The following is a 22019-nucleotide window of genomic DNA, read 5'->3' as shown; positions in this document are numbered from 1 at the left end:
TCATTCTGCCTGAAAGGTTTGCTATAAATGTTGCTTGTGGCGTCCGAGCTGCTGTGGGTGTTTTGTGTTTGACATGATCTGCCTTGCCTTTGTTTTTGCCTTGCTTTTTACACACACACACACAGAAACGTGGAGGACGTTGACGGTTATGTACGGAAGAGGATTAGGGCCGGTGAAGAAAAAAAAAAATTGGCAGAATTCTGACTTTAAACTGAGAATTCTGACTTTAAAGTCTTAAGATGAGAATTCTGACTTTAAAGTGAGAATTTTCACTTGGTGAAATGAAGGTTAAATCTGAGTATTACAAGAATTATAAGAGAAAAAAGAAGAATTCTCACAGTGAGAATTGACTTTTTTCTCTTATAGACTCAGATTTAACCCTCATTTCACCTCCGTCTGGGTCCTCCATTACTGATGTTACATCACATCTGGTTGAGGGTTCTCATCCCGTCTCTCGCCCTCCTCTCCCAGACCACCGCTCTTGATAAGGAGGGGCAGGTTTTCAGACGAGGACGCCACCCGGATGTGATGCCGCTGCCTTTGCCGACGCTACTGACGACACGTATGGTGTGGGCGGAGCTTCCCAGCAGCCTGCCCTTTGACCCTCTCTCCGCCACCCATCACTCGGACTCCGACGACATCTCCATCAGCTCAGCAAGCATCGTCCTCTCCCCCAGCTCACCATTCTAGTGGGACGTAGAAGAAGCGTCCGGCTTCTCCCTGAAGACACTAAAGGAAAACTATCTCATGTGTTTGTTTGTTATTTTCCATGGAGAGCTGTGATGTCAGGACCATGAAAGTACCAGGAAGTGATGGGGAAAAAAACTTTATTTTACTCACATTTGGGCACATGCAGAGCTCAAGGAGCGAGAACGGGCCACAGCAATAGAAGCCCCTTCAGTGATGATCCGGGCTCGACATGGAAGCTTCCTCCGCAGTGGAACTAACTAGGCAATATGGGAATATGGACCAACGTTCACGTTTTATTGAACCTTACTGATTTAGCCACCACATTTTTATATGTCTTTCCCTTTTAACAAGGGCGTATTTTTTGTTAAATTGGTACAAAAAAAGTGGAAAAGTATGTAGAAGTAGAGCTGGAACTTTTGCAGTTGACTTGACGCTCGGTGTAAAATGTTTTGTTTCTTAGAAAACGTATTAAAAATGGTGATTGTTCAGAAAAAAAAGAGCGAACTTGTACAACAATTCTGTGTTGCCTTCCTGTAATGTTGGACTGCAGTTTTACTGTTTACATCTTACAGATACTAACAACAATGGTGCATCCGTGCCCCTGTTATTCTGTGTAGTTTGCAACTCCTGGCAGAATCTGGGTGCTTGTGTAGCAAAAGTGGGGTCATTTCTACTTTCACTCTCATCTGGATATTATCTATCCTGCACCTGTGGAATCCTGCCAGAATACTTTCACACCTATTTGTTTTTGGGTCCAGCTGTACTGCTTCTAGAGATTAGAGGATGATGTTTTTCAGACGTTGTTCATGTTACATCTTCTCCAGAAAGAGTAAATTCAACAGTCAATAAAGCAGATGTTGAAGACACCATTGTTTTTTTTTTTCTTATCCAAGAAGCAAAAAAGCAGAACAGAGAATGCTTTCGGAAACAACAGTTGACTGTAGCTTTCTGTGTTTAGAACCATCCTTGACTCGGTGACAGTGATGTGCTGCCCCCTCGCTCCCCCCACCGCAGCACCTGAGCACCAGTGGATTAGCAAAGTCTCTCTCTCTATCTCTCACACAGCTGCTCCTCAGTGCGACCTGTTGCAATACAAATACATGTATCTCTGTTCTGCAATTGTCTATCGGTAATGATGATTAAAATGTGTTTAAAAAAACAAGGGACTTGTGCTTGATAGATATATGATTCATGAGTTTGGCAACATTTCACTTGGCAGTAAGGAAGAAGACTCTCCCCATATATTACGTGGTGATTTTTTTTATATGGAATGTTTCAATTAGAATTAGCCTATTAAAACCCGCCAAGAATTTTCCCCATTAACTGTAGTGTGCAACCATTTTGCCGGTGTAAACAGGCAGAAAACAAACATTAAGAATTTATGAAGCTCAACATGCAATCGAATCACTATAATAAATCGCCTTTAATGTGACTATGGTGAGCACACAAGAGCACAAGAAAAATGCATCTGAAATAATGTGTATTTTTCCTTGGACAACATAAAATATATATATATTTTTTTTTTTTAAATAACAATAAAGCTAAAAACGGATCGCAAACAATGACAAAACACTGTTCATTGTCCTGTTGTTGCAGTGATCTAAGAGGAAGCAAAGAAGCTTGTATAAAAGATGTTTTATTATAAATAACTCTACAACAATCTGACTCAAAAGTTCCATCTGAACTTCTGAAGCTGCATTAAAAAGGTTGTGTCGAGTTGCAGTCCACGTCCATCTTCTGTCTCCTGGAAAGATCAAATGAGAGACTTGGCCAGCGCCACCATGTGGTCAACACCGCACGCCACGTCCACTACTCTGCCAGGAACAGTCACCTAGTAGTAGCAGACACAATACAAAATAAAATATCACAATAATTGAATTGAAATTACATCGTTTTAATTTTGCTACATATGAATTCCCCTTGATATAAAAAAATGGAAACTGTCCCAAAAGTATCACTATTATTAAATATTATAATTTTTTAAACAATATTCAGAACTTTTTCTTCCATCATTTCTTTCATAATTGTGACATATATTTTATACACCAGTAAGGTATTTTTTTAGACACAAATTCTTTACATCCAGAACTACTAAGTTCATTGTTTATTTTTTTACTTATTTTTTTGAATATTGAGAAAAAATAAATAAATATATTTTCAATAATCCACAGCTACTTCATATTAAACAAAGCATAGCATCACGATCACATTAAATAATAAAATAATAAACTCAACCATAAAGTAATGTAGTGACAAACTGAATGGATAAATGAACACAGTCTGAGAGGGTGAGCTCAAAAGTGTGAGAAGAAACTATCAAATTTTGAGCCGACTGTTCCTACTCACCCTCCAGGGGAAGTACTGGTCATCTCTCTTTCCAATGCCTAAACAACCACGGACGTTCTTCCCCCACACAAAGAGTTCACCGCCATCTACGGGTGCGAGACGCAGCATTACGATCAGCAGCACTGTTGCCAGGCAGATTCAAACCGCAGACCATGGCGTCGCTAACCTGTCACAGCAGCAAAGTGGTTCAGTCCACACCGGATTTTGGACACAGACACAGACGGGCTGAACTCTGAACGTCCGAACAACGTGGGAGGAATCTGCTCCGGGGTCGAGGACTCCGACAAGTTTGGGCCTTTTCCAAGAATCCCGTATCCCCACACGAAGACCTCTCCCTTTTCTGAAGAGACACAACTCCAATGAGACAACTGGGTGTGGGTGTGTGTATGTGGGCAGGAGACAGACCGTTGAGCACGGCCACTTGAGTCCCTCCACACGCCACCTGCACCACCTTCCCGCAGCCCTGGAGAGGAAGTTGCCGGGGAGAGCTGAGCTGCACAAGGGCATAGCTCCGTCAGCTCAGTTTGCAGACACTTCTCCGGGTAGCTCTGGCTTTACCTGCGTTTCCTCGGTCACCGACGACAGCTGCAGGTACTCAGAGTTCCCCCACCCAAACAGGCGTCCGTCTGCGGACACGGCCAGGCTGCAGTCTCCGTACGTGCTGACCTGCCGGACCTGAACCCCCGACAGGTCGCCACCCACTTCCAGCGGGATGGAGGTAACGTTGTGATGACTGAGACCTGGAACACAATTCTATCACTCATTGTCGCGTTACCAGTGACTGGAGCACTGACCTGTCTGACCATCCGCTCCCCACCCGCAGGCGAACACTCGGCCATCCTCGGTCAAGAAGAGACTGTGGTCCTGTCCGCAGCTCACCTGAGGCCAGAACACATGAGTGACGGATACCAGTCAACAGGGACCTTGACAACCGTGACTCACCTGAACCACTTTGCTGCTGAAGCCTTTGACCTGGTGGATCATGTGACTGCCACTGAAAGGAGAGACTCCTGTTAACCAGTGTGGGACCAAGCAGCGTCTCAAGCCACAGACCTGTAGACTTCGTCCTCCACAATGGTGCGACCACACTGACCGTAGGAATTATTCCCCAAACTGAAAACTGAGATAACAGCCATGTTAGTGATGGCTCTCAGCGGCCACGTGAGGGCGCTGCCTCTCACCTCCCTCGTTGTCCGTCAGCACCAGGGAGTGGGCTCGTCCACACGACACCTGAACCACACGGGTCTGCTGAGGTTCCTTCAGAGGGAGAGCCAGCGGAGAAGGTTCCAGCACGTACTCGTAGCTGTGTTCTGGACCAGACAAAGACGTTTCATTTTCGATGTTAAATGTTAGCAGACAGTGAGAAGAATAAACCGGTTTGCTGCGTTTTTTTTTCATTCTTGATAAAAAAAAACATATTAATCAATCACTTGACAAATGTTTTTAATATAAATCCCCTCATTTAACAAACATATAAATGATGGCATCATCTGTCAGTGCCTGTTAGTGTCCATCCTCTCACTTGTGCATTGGCTTGAATATTAATGTGTGTTCCTACCGCGGCTCCGCTGCGTCCGCTGGAAGCCCAGCTGGGAGTCCTTGTTCAGGCCCATGCCCCAGACCTTGATCACATCTTTAGTGGACGAGGCGAGGAGAGTGAAGCCGTAGCCACAGGCGGCCGAGGTGATCTGGAGACGTTTAGGACAAAAAAGGTAGAGGAAATGAGAGACAATAACAATCACCTTTGTTTCACATTCAGCCTCTTTTGTTTGCTACTGCTAGATGAAAACACAGAGAACTTCAAAATGACCTTCTCACCTGCTCTGCAGTCTCCAGGCGATACGGAGTAAGCTGACATTTCCGAGGATTTTTCCTACCACTGTCTGGAACGACAAAGCTGGGAATACCGAGCGCTCCAGAGAAGCTGAAGCCCCAAACGAAGACTTTATGACTGGGCCTTCTGTTTTTGCCGACGTACTGAAAGACTGGGAGTCTGGAGCCGCTGCCTTGCTTCTGTTGCAGCCTGCTGACTTCACTGCTGGTGCTGTAAGAGCAGACCCGAAGTGCTGCAGTCCTCACAACAGGGCACAGATGCCAGCAACACGCCGCCATGCTACAGGGAACAAGAGATTTCACTCCGAGTCAAAGTCAGAAATGAAACAGACATTTTAAGTCAAGAAGACTGACAGTTGTGGAAAAACAATGTTGCCATTTTTTTTTCAATAGTGACAAAGTATCGCTGTAAAAGACCAGTATTGTGAAAACTTAAAAAGGTGGCTACAAGTATTCTCATTGCTTTGTGGTTTTTACTTACTAAACATCAAAACAAATGTAAATTTAAAGGCTGTAATGACCAGATCCATCCCATAAGAGTAGTCAGTCACACGGAGAGAAAAGTGTAATTGATCTTTTCACGAAAACGTAATACTGTTTCTGACAACATGACTGACAAAAATCAGTTCAGCCGTGCGTATATGACTTGCCTGCGTCGCTGCATCGGTCCAGGTCAGAGGAGCGCGCTTTCAGGGCTACTTCACTTCATTCACTACTTTATTAACCTACAGAAATAATTATAATAATCGTCAATGTCATTTCTCACTCACGTTTATTTACTTCTCATAACCCGGAAGTGACCCGGAAGTTCCGCCGCGGTCTTTCAAACTGCAGAGAATTACGACAGCGCCCCCCACGGCAACTGACGTCATTGTAACAGACGTCTTTTCTAAGTTGACCTCGCTTGGAGAGTCTTGACTGGTGAACAGTTCCTCACTCTCCGTTCAGATCACGTGAAATATCGGTCATTAAAAACGTGTTGATGAAACACAGGACTTGGCAGCTTCAAGCTTGTGTTGTCTTGTTTTGGGCTGAAGATATCTAAGTACAGTAAATGGACATTTTTATAACAATAATTTTATAATAATTGTTACGTTTGGGTCTTTAAGGTGAGATAGTGGGGCCCAAATCCAGAATTGTTGAGACAGCAACAACCGTAAAAAGATGTTTAAACTTACCAACTGTAAAAAAACCCCAAATAAATACAATACAAAATATTGTATGTCTTGAAAAGAATGTCGCGGCAGAATGAGTACAGCGACAGTGACCATGCTTGAAGCAGATTAGTTTCATGTTTCTTCATCATCATCTTCCTCATGGTCGCCAGCAGGCACCTGCAGAGGAATCTAATCCGTTAAGAGGATCAGGTCCGAGGTCCAATAGGGGGTGAGTGGGGTGATCCAGGATCCACTGAGCGTCTGCAGCAGCAACTTCCTATTCAACTTCAAATCTGGACTGAGGATGGAGGACGAGGACGACGGCTGGAGACCTTTTCTTCTGGTTTTCTGAGTCTGGGCCGACACCAGGTGAGTGAAGAGAGAATTCATTCAACTTAGGATAACTAAGTCATTGAAGAGTCACAACAATGATGAATAATGCATTAAATAGAGGGTAAAAATTTGCTCGGCTGTGTGCAGGTTCTGATGATGCTCCTGGAGATCTTCAGCAGCCTGCTGGGCTGGTCGAGCCTCTACCTCTTCTTCTGCTGCCTGTTTGTCTCCCGAGGACCTGAGTGGAGCTGTCGACTGGTGACTCTGTCTCACGGGGTGGTGATCGTGCTTCTGACGGCGTACGTCATCTTTATAGATGGACCCTGGCCGCTCACCCATGCAGGTCACTGACAATGAGCTTGTAATTTGGCTGTTAATTCATAGACTCTTCCAGGTCAATATGAATCCTGTCCCGCCTCCTCTGTATTCCAGGGTCTGAGAACACAGACGCCCAGGTCACCGTCCTTGCCGTCTGCCTCGGTTACTTCTTCTTCGACATGGGCTGGTGTGTTTGCTACCGCACGGAGGGCCCGCTCATGCTGGCTCACCATGCCGCCAGCATCGTCGGGATCCTCCTCGCCTTGCTCATGGGCGTCTCAGGCTGCGAAACTTGCGCTGTGATCTTTGGCAGCGAGATCACCAACCCGCTTCTACAGATCCGCTGGTTCCTGAGGAAGGAGGGGCTCTACGACAGCCTGCTCGGCGATGTCGTAGACCTTCTCTTCATCACCCTGTTCGCTACGGTTCGTGTCGGCGTTGGAACCGCCATGTTCTACTGTGAGCTCACATCTCCTAGGACGACACTGGTGATGAAGCTCGGTGGGGTGGTGATGTACACGCTGGCCTGGGTCTTCATGGTGGACATCGGCAGATTCGGATACAGGAAGAGTCGAGCCAAGTACAGGAAGTGGCAGGAGAACCACAATCTCAAGGAGGAGTCTCCAAGTCTTGGGAACCACAGTAAAGAGTAGAACCTCTACACTTTCTTACGCCACAATCTTCGCTTTTCATCTACAGCCCATCTTCCTGCCAAAACAATAGATGCTCAATTGGCGACACAGCGTTCCGATGTGTAGTTGCTGCACTCAAAAGTTCGCAAATGTGTTGAGCAGTGGCAGAAGACACATCACAAAGGTCCTTAAAATGAGACGGGTGGAGGAGGACTGTATGAGAGGAGCCCAGGTGGAGGTGGGTTGTACACTCCACAAAAGGTTTCTGGGTAAAGTGTTAAGTTTTAGGTGGGTCATACGGATGGATGAAACATGAGTCACACTGTTGTTGTGACTATGAGACAGGCATGGGCCGGTGTGGAGGTGGGTTGTGAGCATGCCAATAAAGTGGAAACCGATTTTTATTTCTCTTTCAGAGACGTTTACTGAGACATGTCAAGCATCAGAATTAAAGTTTTTTTTTTCATTAACAGTTTTACTGCACTTTTAATTATTACAACATGAACTTCATACTTTGGATGAAAGTGTGCAGGGAAGTAAAGTAATAACAGGGCGAATGGTGTCACGACAATGTCAGCTAAAATATTTGGCTTGACAGAAGGTTTAACCACATTAACAATGTTAAAATCTATCATTTACACAGAATAAAATGTGTATTGGTGTGGAGCAGGAAAATAACAGCTGTTGTGAGAGTTAAAACAATAAATACAGTTCAATACATTAAAACCCACGTGCGAACGCTCACGATGACCATGTATCTGAATGTTTTTGTGAACAGCAGCTCAAGAATGAATCCTTTTATTCAGCGTCTCTCCTCCAGTGTTCTCACTTCCTGATGTCCTTGCTCATCATCAGACAGCACAGGTTAAGGTCAAAGGTGAGGGGTCATCACCATCAGTGAATTCCGTCTAAATGACAATCAGAAACCTCAAAATCACATTGTTATAGGTAATAAATTGACACACTCACCGCCGTTGGGAGTGAGTTTCTGCTGCAGCTCGATGTACTTCGCCTCCACTTCCTGGAAGAAAAAGACAGTTTATATATATATGTAGCTTTAGAATGATTTAGAAAAGTTGGAACCTTCAGGTACTGCAGGTCGGCCTGCAGGAGGCGCAGGTGAGTCATCAATTGGCGGCTCAGGTCTGGGCCTCCTCCGTCGGTCTGCGAGGACGATGAAAGAAGTTTCCTCATATCGATGCCGACATCTCCTCCGCAGTCGTCATCAGAACCAGCAGACGGGTCCTGAACTACTGTTGGATGAGGAACAGGTCAGAACCCAGGAGAGGAAGGCAGCATGAGGGGCAAGTCCAGAGGATAGAGAGCAGAGAGCCAAGAGTCCTCACCACAACTGTCCATCTCAGCATCATCCTGCTGTAAATAAGCCTGATCCTCATCAGTGCCAGCAGGTGGCGCTTCAGGTCCTTCAGTGGTCTTGTTCTCTTCCTGGTCCACCGTCTTCTCTTGGTCCCTACTGATCATGTGACTGAAGAGGACGTCCTTCAGCATCAGCACTGTCACACCATAGAGAAGCCATTAGGAGTCTGCTAGCTACTCCTGACCCTTAGACTCAGGGTAGTACATAGTACATAGATGGTGAGGTACTGGACACGGATTAAGATATGAAGTCAGTCGTCTGTCTCAGACTCGGATAAGAGCATCGGCATCAGCGCAACAGTCATGGGAAGGGAACGTGGCCACCTACACGTCCTCAGGGCTTCTTCTGCTTTGGATTCAGGGTAACAGAAAGAGTCTGGGTTTTCCAGAGCGACTGCACGGCGAGATCTCTCCTGCAGGAACGGCAGCGTGTCCGCCAGCTGACCGTCCAGAAAGGCCTCCAGCTCCGCTTCATCCACTTCCTCCTCTGCCTCATCTTCTGACCGCAGACCGTCGAACGGGTTCAGAGCCACCGGAGGAGGGAGAGCGTCTGGACGACGAGAGGCTGTTGTAGTAAAGTTGCAAGCACCAAACTCAAAACTGTCCCACCTTCTGACGCTGCGTCGTCTTTGCTCGCATCCGACGTCTCAGACTCGATGATGTCGATGGCCGCTTGCTCCGCTCTGACAAACCAACACAACCATCAACAAACAAAGAGACAACAGGGGACACGCAGACTCACTGCGATCGACCAGCAGAGGGCGTGTTTTCGCTGTGAGGCTTGGCCTTCATGGCATCAGCGCACTGCGTGATCAGACGCTGCCACCTGTTGGACAATGGGAGCAATAGCAGAATGTAAGCAACGTCACTAGTTGGTGCGTTGGTGTCTGAAAACTCACGTTCTCTGATCGGAGACAGACTGAGCCGTTAGCTCGTAGATCTGAGCACCATTCTCCGACATGGACAAAACAAAGAACGACTTGTTGTCTGGAAGACACCAAGAAAAGGCAAAGATATGAAAAAAGGACATTCAAATTAATGTCTTTCTTCTTACATAACTTTACTGTGGCATTTATTTTGTATTAATCCAGTTTCTACTGGGATTAATTGATGGAAAAATACTGTGAAATATGTGCAATTATATGAGTTTTGAAAACAGGTGTAAAATTAAAATTGATAAAATGTTAATTTTTGCTTTTTTCATTGATGATAATTATTAAAATGATAATAGTTGCACAACCAAATACAAAACAATAACCTTTAAAATTCATGTTTTTTGAAAAAAAAAAAAAAAACGCTATTCATATTTGAAGCATGTGCCCTTTTACAAGCAACACCGTGTTGCTTCTTATTTAATTTAACTTCAGTAAACGGCTACTGGAACATTTCTTCAGCTCTGACTGGACCTCACAGTGCCATTCGTATCCTCAGAATTTGCACTCACTGGTAGCGACTGAACGGACCAACACGGTGTTAAGCTTGATGACAGGGCTGAAGATGTGTTTGGTGTCGGCCACGTTGACCACGTTCTTCCCATGAAGCTTGAGCACCAGACGCTCGTCCTGCTTCTGCAGCAGAACCAGCACGTCCTCTAGCAGGATGGTGTAGAGCTCTAAAGTCACAAAGCAAAACAGCATCAGCGGAGGGAGGATCGTGAGTGGGAAGGATGGTGGCGTCGCACCGATCGTCTTGTCTTTGTTGACCTTCCAAGTGAGCGGGCCCTCGTGAACCAGCCTCCTTGTTCTCAGGTCCAGATTCTGCAGCAAAGAGAGATACAATTGGCATTTTCTTTGTTGTCAGGTGACATGCAGTGTCAGTTTCTCCACCTTCAGCTCCAGAATCAGAGGATTTTCACTTTGCTTCAGCGATGATATGTCCAGCCGTTTCTGGTAATCTTCCAACTTCTGTGGGGATGATTCATAAAGAAGGAATTCAATGGGAAGGTTTGGACAAAATGGTGTCTTGTAGGTTCACCTGTCTGATCTCAGCCTCCTTCACCGCCTGGTTGACATTGTTCAGGATCTTCTTGCAACATTCCAGAGCTTTCTTCACCTTCTCCTTTTCCTCTCCGTCATCTGAGAACAGAAACACCACTGCTTAAACCTGCCCTTCCCTTCTCAGAGTTTTCCAGGTCAGTACCAGAGTACTTGGCGATGTTCTCCAGCAGAAGTGGGTATTTGGTGAACCTCTGCATCACCACCGGGATGATATCCTTCAGCTGCAATCTGCGACACAAACGGTTCCTCTCGGCCTCCTGCACAACACCACGGTGTTCCTCAGGGATCCATATTAGGGGTGTTTTATGTCACCAAAAAGACATTTGCGTTGTGTTCACATCTGACCTGCATGAAGAGGCAGAACCTTGGGTCTTTCTTCTTTCGGCTCTTGATGAACTCCAGGGCCGACGGCTGGTTGCTGCAGAACGTTCCAACCGCTTTGATGATCTTCTCCTCCTCGTCGCCACCAAACTGAAGTCGACACATTGAGGCATTCAACCCATTTTTGCCCAAAGTTCGAGAATAGGAAGAACAGAAAGTTTTCGGCTCTACACACTCCCAGTAGCTTCAACAATTTATTGGCCAGTGGAAAAACCAAGACGTTTTCCATCACCACATGTCGGATAAGTGAAATGGCATCATAAAGATATGAATGACCAACATTCCTACCCAGGACAGCAGATCATCTCCAATGTGACCGATCACAAAAGTCTCGTTTCTCTTCCTGATGGAGGCCATTTGTTCTGAGATGGAGACTGTGAGAGACAGAGCAGTTATGAAAATTACCTTTAAATTATAATTGCTCACTTTAACTAAAAGACAATTCAGGTTTTCTACCGCTAATTTTCTCTTTTCCATTTTAATTAACATTTTATATTAATACATTTATACCCTTTTTTTTATTTGTTCAAAACCACATTAGATAAAAACATGATGATTCACTAGATACAGTGCTGAATATTTTCACAATTATTATTATATTATTATTATTATTATTATTATTAGGTACATTCTTAAATTATTTAAAACAAAATATATAGTTATTTATTGATGTGTTGCATATTTGGAATGACATATTTAATCTATCTAAAAATACACATTTTAAGTATTATATCTAAAACAGAAATTTGAGTTTCAATTGGTGTAAATGTGTTGTGTTTACTGTGAAGCTGGACGATCTCCTCCAGGTTCATGAATATACTCCGGATGTCCTCCGGGGGCAGCACAGAGTCACGGCTCAGCCTCTGATAGAACACCTGATCCAGCACCTTCAGCGTCCGCAGGTGAGCGCGCTCAGTGTACAGCAGCTCTGGGGACAGACGGTGTCACTGGTCTGAAGACGTCATCCATCATTTTCTGCTGACTCACCGTTGATGACTTCCTGACGGTTTATCTCCCGCGGGGTCAGCGTCGCCAGGACGTCCCGACTCACCAGACTCTGCCAGTTGAGTCGCTGGTCTTCACCCTCCACGTCGCCTGCCACGTCCTCCTCGCTCTGGACGTCAGCCGGCGCTGAACATGACAACTCAGCCCTGAGGGAGAGACTTTTTCACTCACTTATGACTGGAAGTATGATGTAAGTGATAAACCACCTGAAGTTCTCTTCGTCCTGCAGCTGCTCCACATTTGAGGGACTGAAGTCGAACTGAGATGCCGCTGTGTTGACACCACCATCGCTCAAGTCACTTGACTGAACACCATCAGTCGATCGGTGCGGAAACGGAGACACGTCTGGAGAAAAGAGACGAAAAGAAAAACATTTTCCAATTTTAAGTGATATCTCTTTTTAAAAAAAAGCATCAACAAGAATAACTTTTCAACTGAAATAAAAGAATAAATAAATAAATAAAACTAGTTAAGTGAATTTTGTACAAGGTATCCATGTCACGTTTCCATGCCACGTCACACACTTGGGTCAGAGTCTTGTCCACTGGTGTCGGAGGTCTGACCACTGGGGGTGCTGTTGGTTGGCGAAGTGGTGAATGGAGAGAGTTGCGCACTGGAGTCCGAACCATCACTGAGCAGGTTCCCACGGACCCGTCCAGAACCGAGACCGGCGTCGCTGGTCTCCGGGATGGAGATCACCGTCTGAGAGAGAAGCTTCGGTGAACGTTGTTTGTTCAACTCCAGCGCTTTTCCCACTGCACCTGAAGGCATCATCATAGGATGAAGTACAGCTACATGATCAGTCCGTGGTTTTTCAGACGAAAATGAAATGTCACCAGAGGTCGAGTCCACTCTGCTGAGTCGCCGTTGAGGACCGAGGATGCTGGGGAAGCGTGGCCTTTTCACCTTCTCTTCCCCCTCCTTCTCAGGCCTGATGCTCTTCTGCTGATGGAGGAAGATTAGAAATAGCGCCACAGTGAGGAGGGCCGATGCCACTGCGAGACATTCAGACCTTGATTTTAGGCAGGAAGTTGATCCTCGGTCTCTTTTGCTCCAGGCCACGAACCTCCTTCACCTTCACTCCCAAATGTTTCATGACAGTGTGAATGACGTACTGCATCGTTTGGCTGTACACACACACACACACACACACATACACACACTTCACTACAGGACGTCAACTTTCTTTATTACCCCATCAGAGGTGCTGGCTTCTTCTTCTCTCCCTTACTATTAAGCTTCACCTCCGCTCACTATACAACACTACAAATCACTATATCAGCAGCAAACATCATAGTCAATGGCGACTCCTCTCTGACATCTGTCAAGTAGCAAAGAAGAAGGAGCTGAGTCTTGATGTTTGTCAACTTTCCCCTGCAAACCCCTCAGGCTTTCATGGAGTCGGCTAGTGAATAAGCGCTGTCACGTGGTTTGAAAATGTTTTTTCAATCCAAAGATCTTAAGATTGAAATTAAAATTCAAGTTACCACTTCTCCTCTTCTGCAGGCGGTGACGCCATCCTGCAAGAGCAAACTCAGGGTTAGTGACACTCTTCTACTGAAGCTCTGAGTGAGTAGCTGTTAAACTGTGAGTCAGTGGGCTTGTTAATCCCACATGGTGAGGACCAATTCTTGACAAAACACTATCCTTGTGAGGGTCCCACAAGGTTAAGCCTCAATTTGAGGATGAAGACTTAAAATAATCAATCACAAAATAACTGTGTTATTATGATTAGGTTTAAGTTTGGTTCCGAGTCCTGGTTAAGGTTAGCCATTTGTTTTGGTTAGATTTTGGGTGCGAGGCTGGGGAAAGGGTTATGGGAATGAGAAACCTCACAATGTCCCCACCAGGACAGAAATACAAGCATGCGTGTGTTCGAGTGTGCATGAGGGTTATTGCAAGAGTACATATGTTTGAGGTGGGTAGGACCCCCTTTACTTTGAAAATACCAAGGTGACCTGAGTCACAGGTCTTGTCTCACAGCAAGGCACCTTGCTGCCTACTCAATTTCAGGGTGGTTCAACCCACTTCCAAATAGCCAGTTGACTTCAAAAGTGACCCACTGCAGCCTGGGATTTACATGCACTACTGAGGAGGCAACTGCGCCAGTATTCGTGTCAGTGTATGAGTGTTCAGGAAATTGCGTGTCATACAGAATGTCTTCAATCTTGGACAAGATGTTCTCAGCGCAGCAACACTCCCTCTCTGACGTCACAGCGTCTTTCACGGCCTCCAGGTCAAGCTTGGAAAGTTCGGTCTCGGCCAGGGTCAGCCCCATGCTGCGCTTTTGTCTGACACGCATGGAGACGGAGAGTGAGGTCCACATCAGGTGATGTTGTCGAGCTGACGTGTGTAATTGCTGTTTACCTGAAGTCCTCCAGGTTCTTATTTAAGTCGGGCAGCAGTGAGTCCTGCAACATCTGAGTGTAGAGTTTACACTGATCCTCCGGGATCAACTCCAGCCTGCGTTTCTCTGTCCCCATACACGCATATTATCATCTGACTTAGTTGCGATCCAATTGTCCCCTGATGTGTGTAAGACGTTGAGACTCACCCAGCTCAGCGGCGATGTGTTCTGGCACCAACACCTTCAGGTTCTGAGAAGCGGAAGAAAGAGAGGTAAGAGTGAAGGTCCAGCAAAAGCGTGGGTCTGAGGAGGGGGGAGCTCACAGCAGTTCGATCCAGGAAGAGGCTGTGAAGCTCTGGGAAGAACCGACGACTTTCTCTGGAGCTGGTCTGCAGGTGGAGGTCGGCGAAGAGAAAACACAGCTGGAGAGATGAAAAAGATGTCAGCGGCGTGCGTCAGTCATGCGTGTGTGAGCATGTGTTTGTACCAGCGGTGCAGGGTCAAACTGTGAGACAACATGATGCAGGAAGACAGCCAGGTGAGCGGGTCGGGTCTTCATCAGGTGGATGTTCTGGAAGCAGCTGCTTTGTCCTGGAATCTGGACGCGGATTACATCACCGACTCTTCAACATCTGAAAGACCGGTGCGAGACTAACCTGCTCCTGCTGCGACTCGAAATAATCGTCCTCGGCGCCAATGATCTGAGGATGGAGGAGGTAGGGGGGGTTTCCCACAATGCACTGGCCTCTGGACTCCTGCAGAGGTGACAAGTCAGTAGTTGAGGTTGTCGTCACCCTCAGATAACAATCATTACTCAGCATATAAACACTACAATCAAGCAGGCGGTCATAATGTTCTGGTGTGTTTAAGCGTGTGACTCACCACGTCATCCTCCGAGTCCAGCACGGGGCAGGAGTCACGTCCATCTTGGAGGTTGATGTTTGGACTCTCATCGGTGCCAGGGCTCTCCGGAATCGAACCAGCGCACGTCTAATACACACAAGCGTCTGTTTAGTCTGCTGAAGGATTCTGGAAAATCCCCACCAAGATCTATTTATAGAGTTGCTGATAAAAGCGCAGACTTCCTGTCCAGATTAGATTCCAGATTGAGAGTCAAGGACTTGAGCCAAGCTCTCATCTCAGAGTTTCATCAGCTTTCTACTTAGTTAAAAAAGAGATATTTAAGGACGAGACTAAACAAAGTCTGACTACCATCCAGATCTAGGCCTGTGTGTGTTCAGAGCTCCCAAATGAGGGTCGGGGGCAGATACACCCGGATTGTTACTTACAGAGTCGTCCGCACAGGAAGTCCAGGTTTGGTCTTCATCGTCCTGGTTGGACTCGTCCTGGACACAAACCAGCATCATGACACACAGCAACAACCTCAACCTTATGATTCTGGAGGTTCATCCTCAAAAAAGAGAACCTGCATAACTGATCTGTTCTCTTTAGTTCTTTCTTCTCTTTATACTTTCTGTTCATTTTTTACTGACAGAGGAGAGAGATGTTTTCACCTCATCAGCTGGTGGAGGTGGGACATCCTCGCACTTCTCTCTACAGAGCTGACTGGACACTTCCTTGTCCTCCTCCCCTTTCTCCCCCTCTTCCTCTTCCACTTCCTCCTCTCCCTCCTCCTCCTCCAGGGGGATCTGAGGAAGACCAGGGGGTCTGCCCAGCACCGTCAGCGCAACATAGGAGCCCGCTGGGGAGTAAAAAAACAAAGGAAAAGTAAATACTTGTAAATCCATTTTCATGATGAAAATACATTTTCAATTAACATCCATACAACATGCACAACATCAGAAATATTCACTCACATTTAATCAGCTTTACGACCTCGATGTGGTTGGAGTGAGTCACAAATGTGCCGTTAACCTGTGCAGAGGAGGTCGACATGTGAGGGGCTTCAGTCCCCTCTTTCAAACATGCAGTCACCAGGACAGCGCATTTCCCATAAATGATAAAAGGCCTTTTGTGAGCGATTCCTTCGCACACAACATTCTGCTTTGGATCGACTCCCAACTCAATTTTCAGTTGCTGACAGCCCAGAAAGTTCTCAACAAATGACTTCATAATTTAATAATTGGGTGTAATATAGTGCTGTTTGTTGTTGTTAATTTATGAATTTATTTGTCGATAATAAACAAAAATGATGAATAAACAAATAGAATTTTTAAAAAAATCTAGTGACACACTGAGTTTTTACATTTGTAATCATCTTATCTTTAAGTTACAAATGTTAAAAATGCAAAAACATATCTTGAGCAGCCATATCATTATGACCAGCAGTCCAATAATAGTGGTGGCCACTTTTCCTAGCAAAACTGCAGTCTGCTCCAGCCCAGTAGGGGTCAGCACACGCTAACACTGAACTGTTCAATACAAATGTCATTATTCATGGCGACATATTTAGCTTCTATTGGCTCTATGAGAAAGGTAACCCAAAAGTTCTAGCAACAAAGATGTTTGGAATGGGCCCTGCTGGCACCGGTTCTGATCCGAGTTGATGGACGGTCTGGTCGGAATGTTCTCACCTTGATGATCCGATCGCCTGTCTGGACTCCTGCTCGCATCGCTGCTCCATCTGGAAGACAGATGAGTGTGTGTGTGTGTGTGTGTGTGTTTGCCCAGTGTGGGTGGAATGTGTGTGTGTGTCTTACCTTTCTTGACCAGCTGCACAAACACAGGATTGTCTCCGCTCACTGTCAGTCCAAAACCGTTTTCATCTCTCTGGATGATCACACAGCGTTGGACCAGACCTGGCGACACACACACATGAATCATTATCCATTCTTCCAAGCCATCCATCATCATCATCTTCTTCATCATCGGAAGGGTCACCTGTGGGGTCGAACTCATGCTTGAGGAAGATGGCGTTTTCATGCTTCTGTTTCTTCTCTGTGGAATCTTTGTTGAGAATATTAGGTGTCCTGCAAAATGACAGCATCCAGACCAGTTAAATCTACCTGAAACCCTGAGGTCTCGCTGAGGCGGTACCAATGTGGTGCCTCTACGAGCCATCTATTCCAGCCAGTTTGTCTGTCAGACCACTGAGGTTCTGACTGCGAGCGCCAGGACAGTGCAGTGAAGCTTGCTGGCTAATCTAGGTACGCTGACGTGGCACATGCTGTTCTAATATAAAACCACACAGCTAATCGATGTTTCTTCGTCTGTTCATGACGTCATTGTTTACATTGTGCTGCTGCGTCATGTGACCCAGACCCCCACTTCCTTTTGGTTCACAAATGAAGACCATTATAAACAACTCTTTGGGAGATAATCGGAGTGACTCATCTGGTGTTTCCTCCAGGGAGGTGACTCTGATGCTCAGGGTATAAATAGCAGCAGTTTCTCCCCCCACCCGCTCCCCCGACAGAGCCCACCGCCCAGCCGGAGAAGGACTTTGTTTGGACTGGTCCTCTCCTGACAATGGAGGCCCCCAGCCCAGCAACAATGGTCCCCGCATCACAGCGACTTAGCACAGGACAGCTCTGCGGGACAGATTCAGGGGAACACAGACCCGGATTTTGGCCCAGCTCCCATTTCCTGATGGTGGGAAAGAAGCGGAGGAAGGAGGAGGGGGGGAGGAAGACAGTTGAAGGGAGTCAAGAGCGGATCAGTGAACTGAGCCACAGCCAGGCCACCAGACTTGAGACGACAGCATGATCGCAAGTAGATGAAAAATGAACATCGGTGAAAATGAAAAAAAATATCATTAAAAGTTTTCAAAGCTAAAGCTCACTTTCATGAAAATGAAAGAAACGAAACCATAAAAACAATCATGGATCCTGGGAGAAAATGGAACACCACATACTTAACAATATACTAAAAACAACATGTTACAAAATGACACTAGAGTACTACAAATTCTGAAAACATAAATGCTAATGCTAATGATGCAGGCTAAAACACCCAGAGGTGATTTTATTTATGTTTGTTATTTATGTTTATTTATGTTTTACTATGGCAGCCCGAGTGTGAAAACGAATTACACTAAAAACATGGTTTCATTACAATGAATAATTACTATGTCATTCTGACAAACTAAATTACTGTATTCACTCACAGGATGTGATGTCACAGATTAGGAAGATCAGTTCAGGAAAGTGCTTGCTGTCATTTAGAGGAACCATGGTTCTGATAAGAGCCAGTCTGGACAGCATCCTGCTCACTGAGTGGCCATTTTCACACAGAATCAGTACTTTCGGTGAAGCCACGGGGCAGAACTCACTGCCACCGCCGCCGTTTTGAACACAAAACCAACCACAGCACTGTCTGTGAGGTGTCGATTTAAGCCCATCAGTTTCAGCTCCAACAGAACCGTTTTATTAAGCTAGGCTTTCTCTCACAACCCACCTCCACCACAGCTCCCCCTGAGAGCCATCTCCCTCCAGACTTTTGTCCCAATGCCTCAGCTTTCCTAAAAGTTCCCGCAGGTGACGTCAGAAGTCTCCAGGGAGGTTACGTAACCGAAACGTTTCAGTTCAGATCAGAACTTTCCGGAGAGATTAAAAGTTCAGCAACATCAGTGGAGGAGAGAAGCGAAGTTCTCACTCCAGCTCTGATGAAAGAGAATGTTAAGTCTGTGACGCTGATGCCACGACCGCCTGTCTCCTCTCTACTTTCAAAGCAGCAGAAAGAAAACACAGTAGCAAAACGAGGATCAAAAATACCCGGCGATCCCTCCGAGACGGAACAGCCAAGGTCTCTGCTCCGCTGGGGCCGAGAAACAAACGGCCTGCTTCCACACACACACACACACACATCTACCCTTATTATGAACATTCTGGAATAAGATTTAATTACTCTTTGTCGCCTGCAGTGACACAAACATACACACAAGCACTAACACACTCTGACTTCAGTCACTTCCTGCTCTAATTTTTAATGTTCAACTTGAAAATGAAGGACCGACACACACACCTGGGAAGAGACTGAAACACAGCATACACACAGTCGCTGGCAAACACAAGCTGAGAAAAGACACCAGTGTGAGAAGTCACCTGACACAGGACCATTCACACGAAGAAACAGCACTGAGACACACACACACACAGACAACTAGTGCACAGTCACCTGAAACACAGTGTACAAGTTGGGGATCACTGGAGCCCCACTACAGACACATGGACACACATGCAGTCTGAAATCAAACACACATACAGGACAGGCTCACACACTCCTCTTGAATGACACAAACTCATGCGCAGAGCCAAACACAGACAGATGCAGACACTGAGACACAAATTACATTCATCCACCGAGAATCACTTTTGCAGCGAGGTGTTGAGTGCATCTGTTTGTCACACGGAGGCATGTGGGCGGTGGGGAAACGCAGAGCTCAGCAAAGTTGTGTGATAAAGGGCAGAAGAGTCCAGAACATCCAGACGACCAGCTGCACACTGCAGGTCCAAACACCAGGGCCGACAGTTAACACCATCGACAACACAAGGCTACAATTGTAATATATTATTGCGAGATTTTACTGTGAAGCTGCTTCAAAAATCTGTTCAATATTGTAACGCAGAACCTTTTTAAGTGACTGCTGTGGTTACATCATGAACCAGCCAGCTGCCCACCGACACATTCCTGATCCAGAGTGCAGTGTTCGCATATCACATCGTAGCAGTGGGCCGTAATCTCTGCCTCTCACAACAACATGCACTCTGAAGACACAACTTTCAAACTTTCAGTCCATCTGGGTTCGTGTTCCACGAGAATTCGAAGGTCGACAAAGGTCAGGTGTGATGTCACATCGTGTGGAAATACACCAGACATAACAAGGAACCAGCGAACTGTATTCTGCTCACCGAGCAACCGTTGACCCTGCTCTCACTGAGACACATGCACTGGTGTTACCACAGCAACCAGACCATCACACTGTAGCTCAGAGGCTCTTTGGAAACTTTATGCAGGGAAAGTGAACAGAGATGGGCATGATGTGGGCTATAGAAAGTCTTCATCAAGGTCATGTTCAATTAGAAAGTGGAATTCTCCATGTTCCTCTTGTAAATATTGATCTAAAAATCTACTACTACTACTACTACTACTACTATTAATATCACACAGCTGGGAGATACTAGTTTTGAGTTCAAAACAGTTCAAACTGGTCAAAATAATAATGTACAAATGTGGTTTGATTTACAGCATTTACTCACAAAATAATTTTGATTTCTAAGTGTCTCATCTTCATCTTCAGGTTGAAGATTCAGACATTCGTTTCTCCTGAATCCCTACGGCTCTAAGAACATCACTCCTGTTCCTTAAAGGTCAGGGAGCTAAGCCACGAGACATCAACTCAAACTCGAAAGTTCTGGAACAAGCTCACCACTTGTTGACCTTCACTGGACTTACTCCCAAGCACTCCCACTTTGGGAATGTCCCAGATCTTCCGACCCCACAGTGCTTCATACGACTTCTCTCAGGCAACCGTTTCCCCAAATCTCATGTGTTGTCCTAGTGCTGGATTTAACTCCCCTCAACAGACAACCTCCTGATCCATCTGTGATAACACATGGTCACATGGGCCAGCCTTATTTATGTTCCTTCACCTCATGTGGATTTTGTATTTTGTAGGTTGAGTTTGATTCTGATTTTAAAATGATACATTAAACATTTTCATTCCATGTTTGCGTCCCATGAAGAACTCCACATAAAAAACCATAATATTTAAGTTGAACTTGTAATAGAAAAAATCTTTTGAGCTAAGAATTTATTAAAAGTTAGAAATATCAAGCAGGTATTCCGAATACATTCGGCTTGTATGAGGTGGAACAGTGAACTTAGAATGACAATTGTTAGCGACATAAAGCTGCAGCTCAGCACCTCAACGACTGCCTCACATATATGAACTTTTCCCCTCAGTTAAATATGGAAATTGTGTATCTTCAAAGGCGAATTAAACGAAAACACTTTTCATTTCAATCAAATCCCTCTCTGTTCTTAGAATTTGGAGGAAAAACAAAGGGCATAAATTGATACTGGTCCTTCAAATATACGAGTCAGTGGGGGACTCAAATGTTGCATTCTGACTTAAAAAATGGTCTTTATTGCGGTCAGAATCGATGAAACTCGAGCTCTTACCTGTCAGTGAGTGTAGACTGCATTTGGCAAGTGTTTCCAAAGTCTTTATCTAAATAACATTGTCATGAATTTGTTCAAAGTAATGTCTCCTCCCACAGAATGACCTCGCATTTAAGGCTGTCTCCTGTCCTGGAAGCACAAATCAATTCCAGCGCTAGAATATCTTCATCGTCTTTCTGGGAAACTTCCGTCTGCTCCGGAAAACTGTCGCTAAAATTCTTAGACCAAACGAAACGAAACGACGGGCTTCTTTGCTTCACCGGATATTTACTACACCCAATCCCTCTAAATATCTTCATTCGCCGCAGTTCTCTCTTGGCGGTGTGATGGAAATGGAGAAGGGAATTTTGAAGTCCCGTCTGACTCCCACCGCCCCAAACTCACAGGAAAATAACAGGAGGAAAGAGGCGTTCAGGGGAGTCCGGTACTTTCTAAACTGTTCAACTCACCGCTGGAAAATTACTCGCCAAAAATGCTCTTTGGAATTATTTTAACCCAAAGCCTATATTTTGAATATAGT

The 22019-nt window shown here is 45.5% G+C and overlaps 4 protein-coding genes across 7 annotated transcripts in view; 2 read left to right on the top strand and 2 right to left on the bottom strand.

Annotated features, from left to right (window-relative positions):
- Positions 1 to 1830, top strand: part of dclk1a (doublecortin-like kinase 1a) — a 39763-nt gene extending 37933 nt beyond the window's left edge. For all 3 annotated transcript variants that reach the window (XM_053846682.1, XM_053846685.1, XM_053846683.1), the window contains one exon: positions 472 to 1830. In XM_053846682.1, the coding sequence (XP_053702657.1) occupies positions 472 to 529 (58 nt within the window). In that variant the 3' untranslated portion in view covers positions 530 to 1830. The remainder of the gene's footprint in view (positions 1 to 471) is intronic.
- A 515-nt stretch (positions 1831 to 2345) lies between these two features.
- Positions 2346 to 5666, bottom strand: rcc1l (RCC1 like). Its single transcript, XM_053847607.1, has 12 exons — positions 5520 to 5666; positions 4855 to 5149; positions 4595 to 4724; positions 4218 to 4346; positions 4090 to 4156; positions 3979 to 4030; positions 3831 to 3915; positions 3595 to 3776; positions 3442 to 3529; positions 3203 to 3376; positions 3037 to 3122; positions 2346 to 2521 (listed from the first exon to the last, which is right to left on the bottom strand). Exons 1-12 carry the CDS (start codon positions 5531 to 5533, stop codon positions 2444 to 2446), a joined length of 1380 nt encoding a protein of 459 aa, XP_053703582.1. The 5' UTR covers positions 5534 to 5666; the 3' UTR covers positions 2346 to 2443.
- A 636-nt stretch (positions 5667 to 6302) lies between these two features.
- Positions 6303 to 8063, top strand: LOC128748744 (TLC domain-containing protein 5-like). Its single transcript, XM_053847708.1, has 3 exons — positions 6303 to 6395; positions 6507 to 6702; positions 6792 to 8063. The coding sequence occupies exons 2-3, from the start codon at positions 6513 to 6515 to the stop codon at positions 7328 to 7330; spliced, it is 729 nt and encodes a 242-aa protein (XP_053703683.1). The 5' UTR covers positions 6303 to 6395; positions 6507 to 6512; the 3' UTR covers positions 7331 to 8063.
- Positions 7714 to 21884, bottom strand: LOC128748743 (rho guanine nucleotide exchange factor 12-like). 2 transcript variants are annotated; one of them, XM_053847706.1, is made up of 36 exons: positions 21500 to 21884; positions 17258 to 17346; positions 17077 to 17175; positions 16951 to 17000; positions 16234 to 16291; positions 15931 to 16118; positions 15706 to 15762; positions 15299 to 15406; positions 15073 to 15171; positions 14904 to 15014; positions 14740 to 14838; positions 14624 to 14666; positions 14437 to 14542; positions 14223 to 14360; positions 13557 to 13589; positions 13082 to 13196; positions 12906 to 13014; positions 12594 to 12830; positions 12276 to 12414; positions 12052 to 12215; positions 11846 to 11992; positions 11353 to 11438; positions 11029 to 11154; positions 10826 to 10940; positions 10661 to 10761; positions 10513 to 10590; positions 10368 to 10443; positions 10131 to 10298; positions 9586 to 9673; positions 9429 to 9512; positions 9296 to 9369; positions 9015 to 9236; positions 8656 to 8823; positions 8393 to 8562; positions 8279 to 8330; positions 7714 to 8217 (listed from the first exon to the last, which is right to left on the bottom strand). In XM_053847706.1, exons 1-36 carry the CDS (start codon positions 21520 to 21522, stop codon positions 8204 to 8206), a joined length of 3834 nt encoding a protein of 1277 aa, XP_053703681.1. In that variant the 5' UTR covers positions 21523 to 21884; the 3' UTR covers positions 7714 to 8203. The 2 variants fall into 2 exon arrangements, with proteins under 2 accessions (XP_053703681.1, XP_053703682.1); XM_053847707.1 differs by having other exon boundaries at positions 12906 to 13011.
- Between the last annotated feature and the right edge of the window lie 135 nt (positions 21885 to 22019).

The sequence above is a fragment of the Synchiropus splendidus genome, chromosome 17, assembly GCF_027744825.2.
Source record: "Synchiropus splendidus isolate RoL2022-P1 chromosome 17, RoL_Sspl_1.0, whole genome shotgun sequence".
Classification (NCBI taxonomy): Eukaryota; Metazoa; Chordata; class Actinopteri; order Syngnathiformes; family Callionymidae; genus Synchiropus; species Synchiropus splendidus.
Note: the sequence above shows the minus strand (reverse complement) of the source record. Positions and strands in the feature narration are given on the sequence as shown.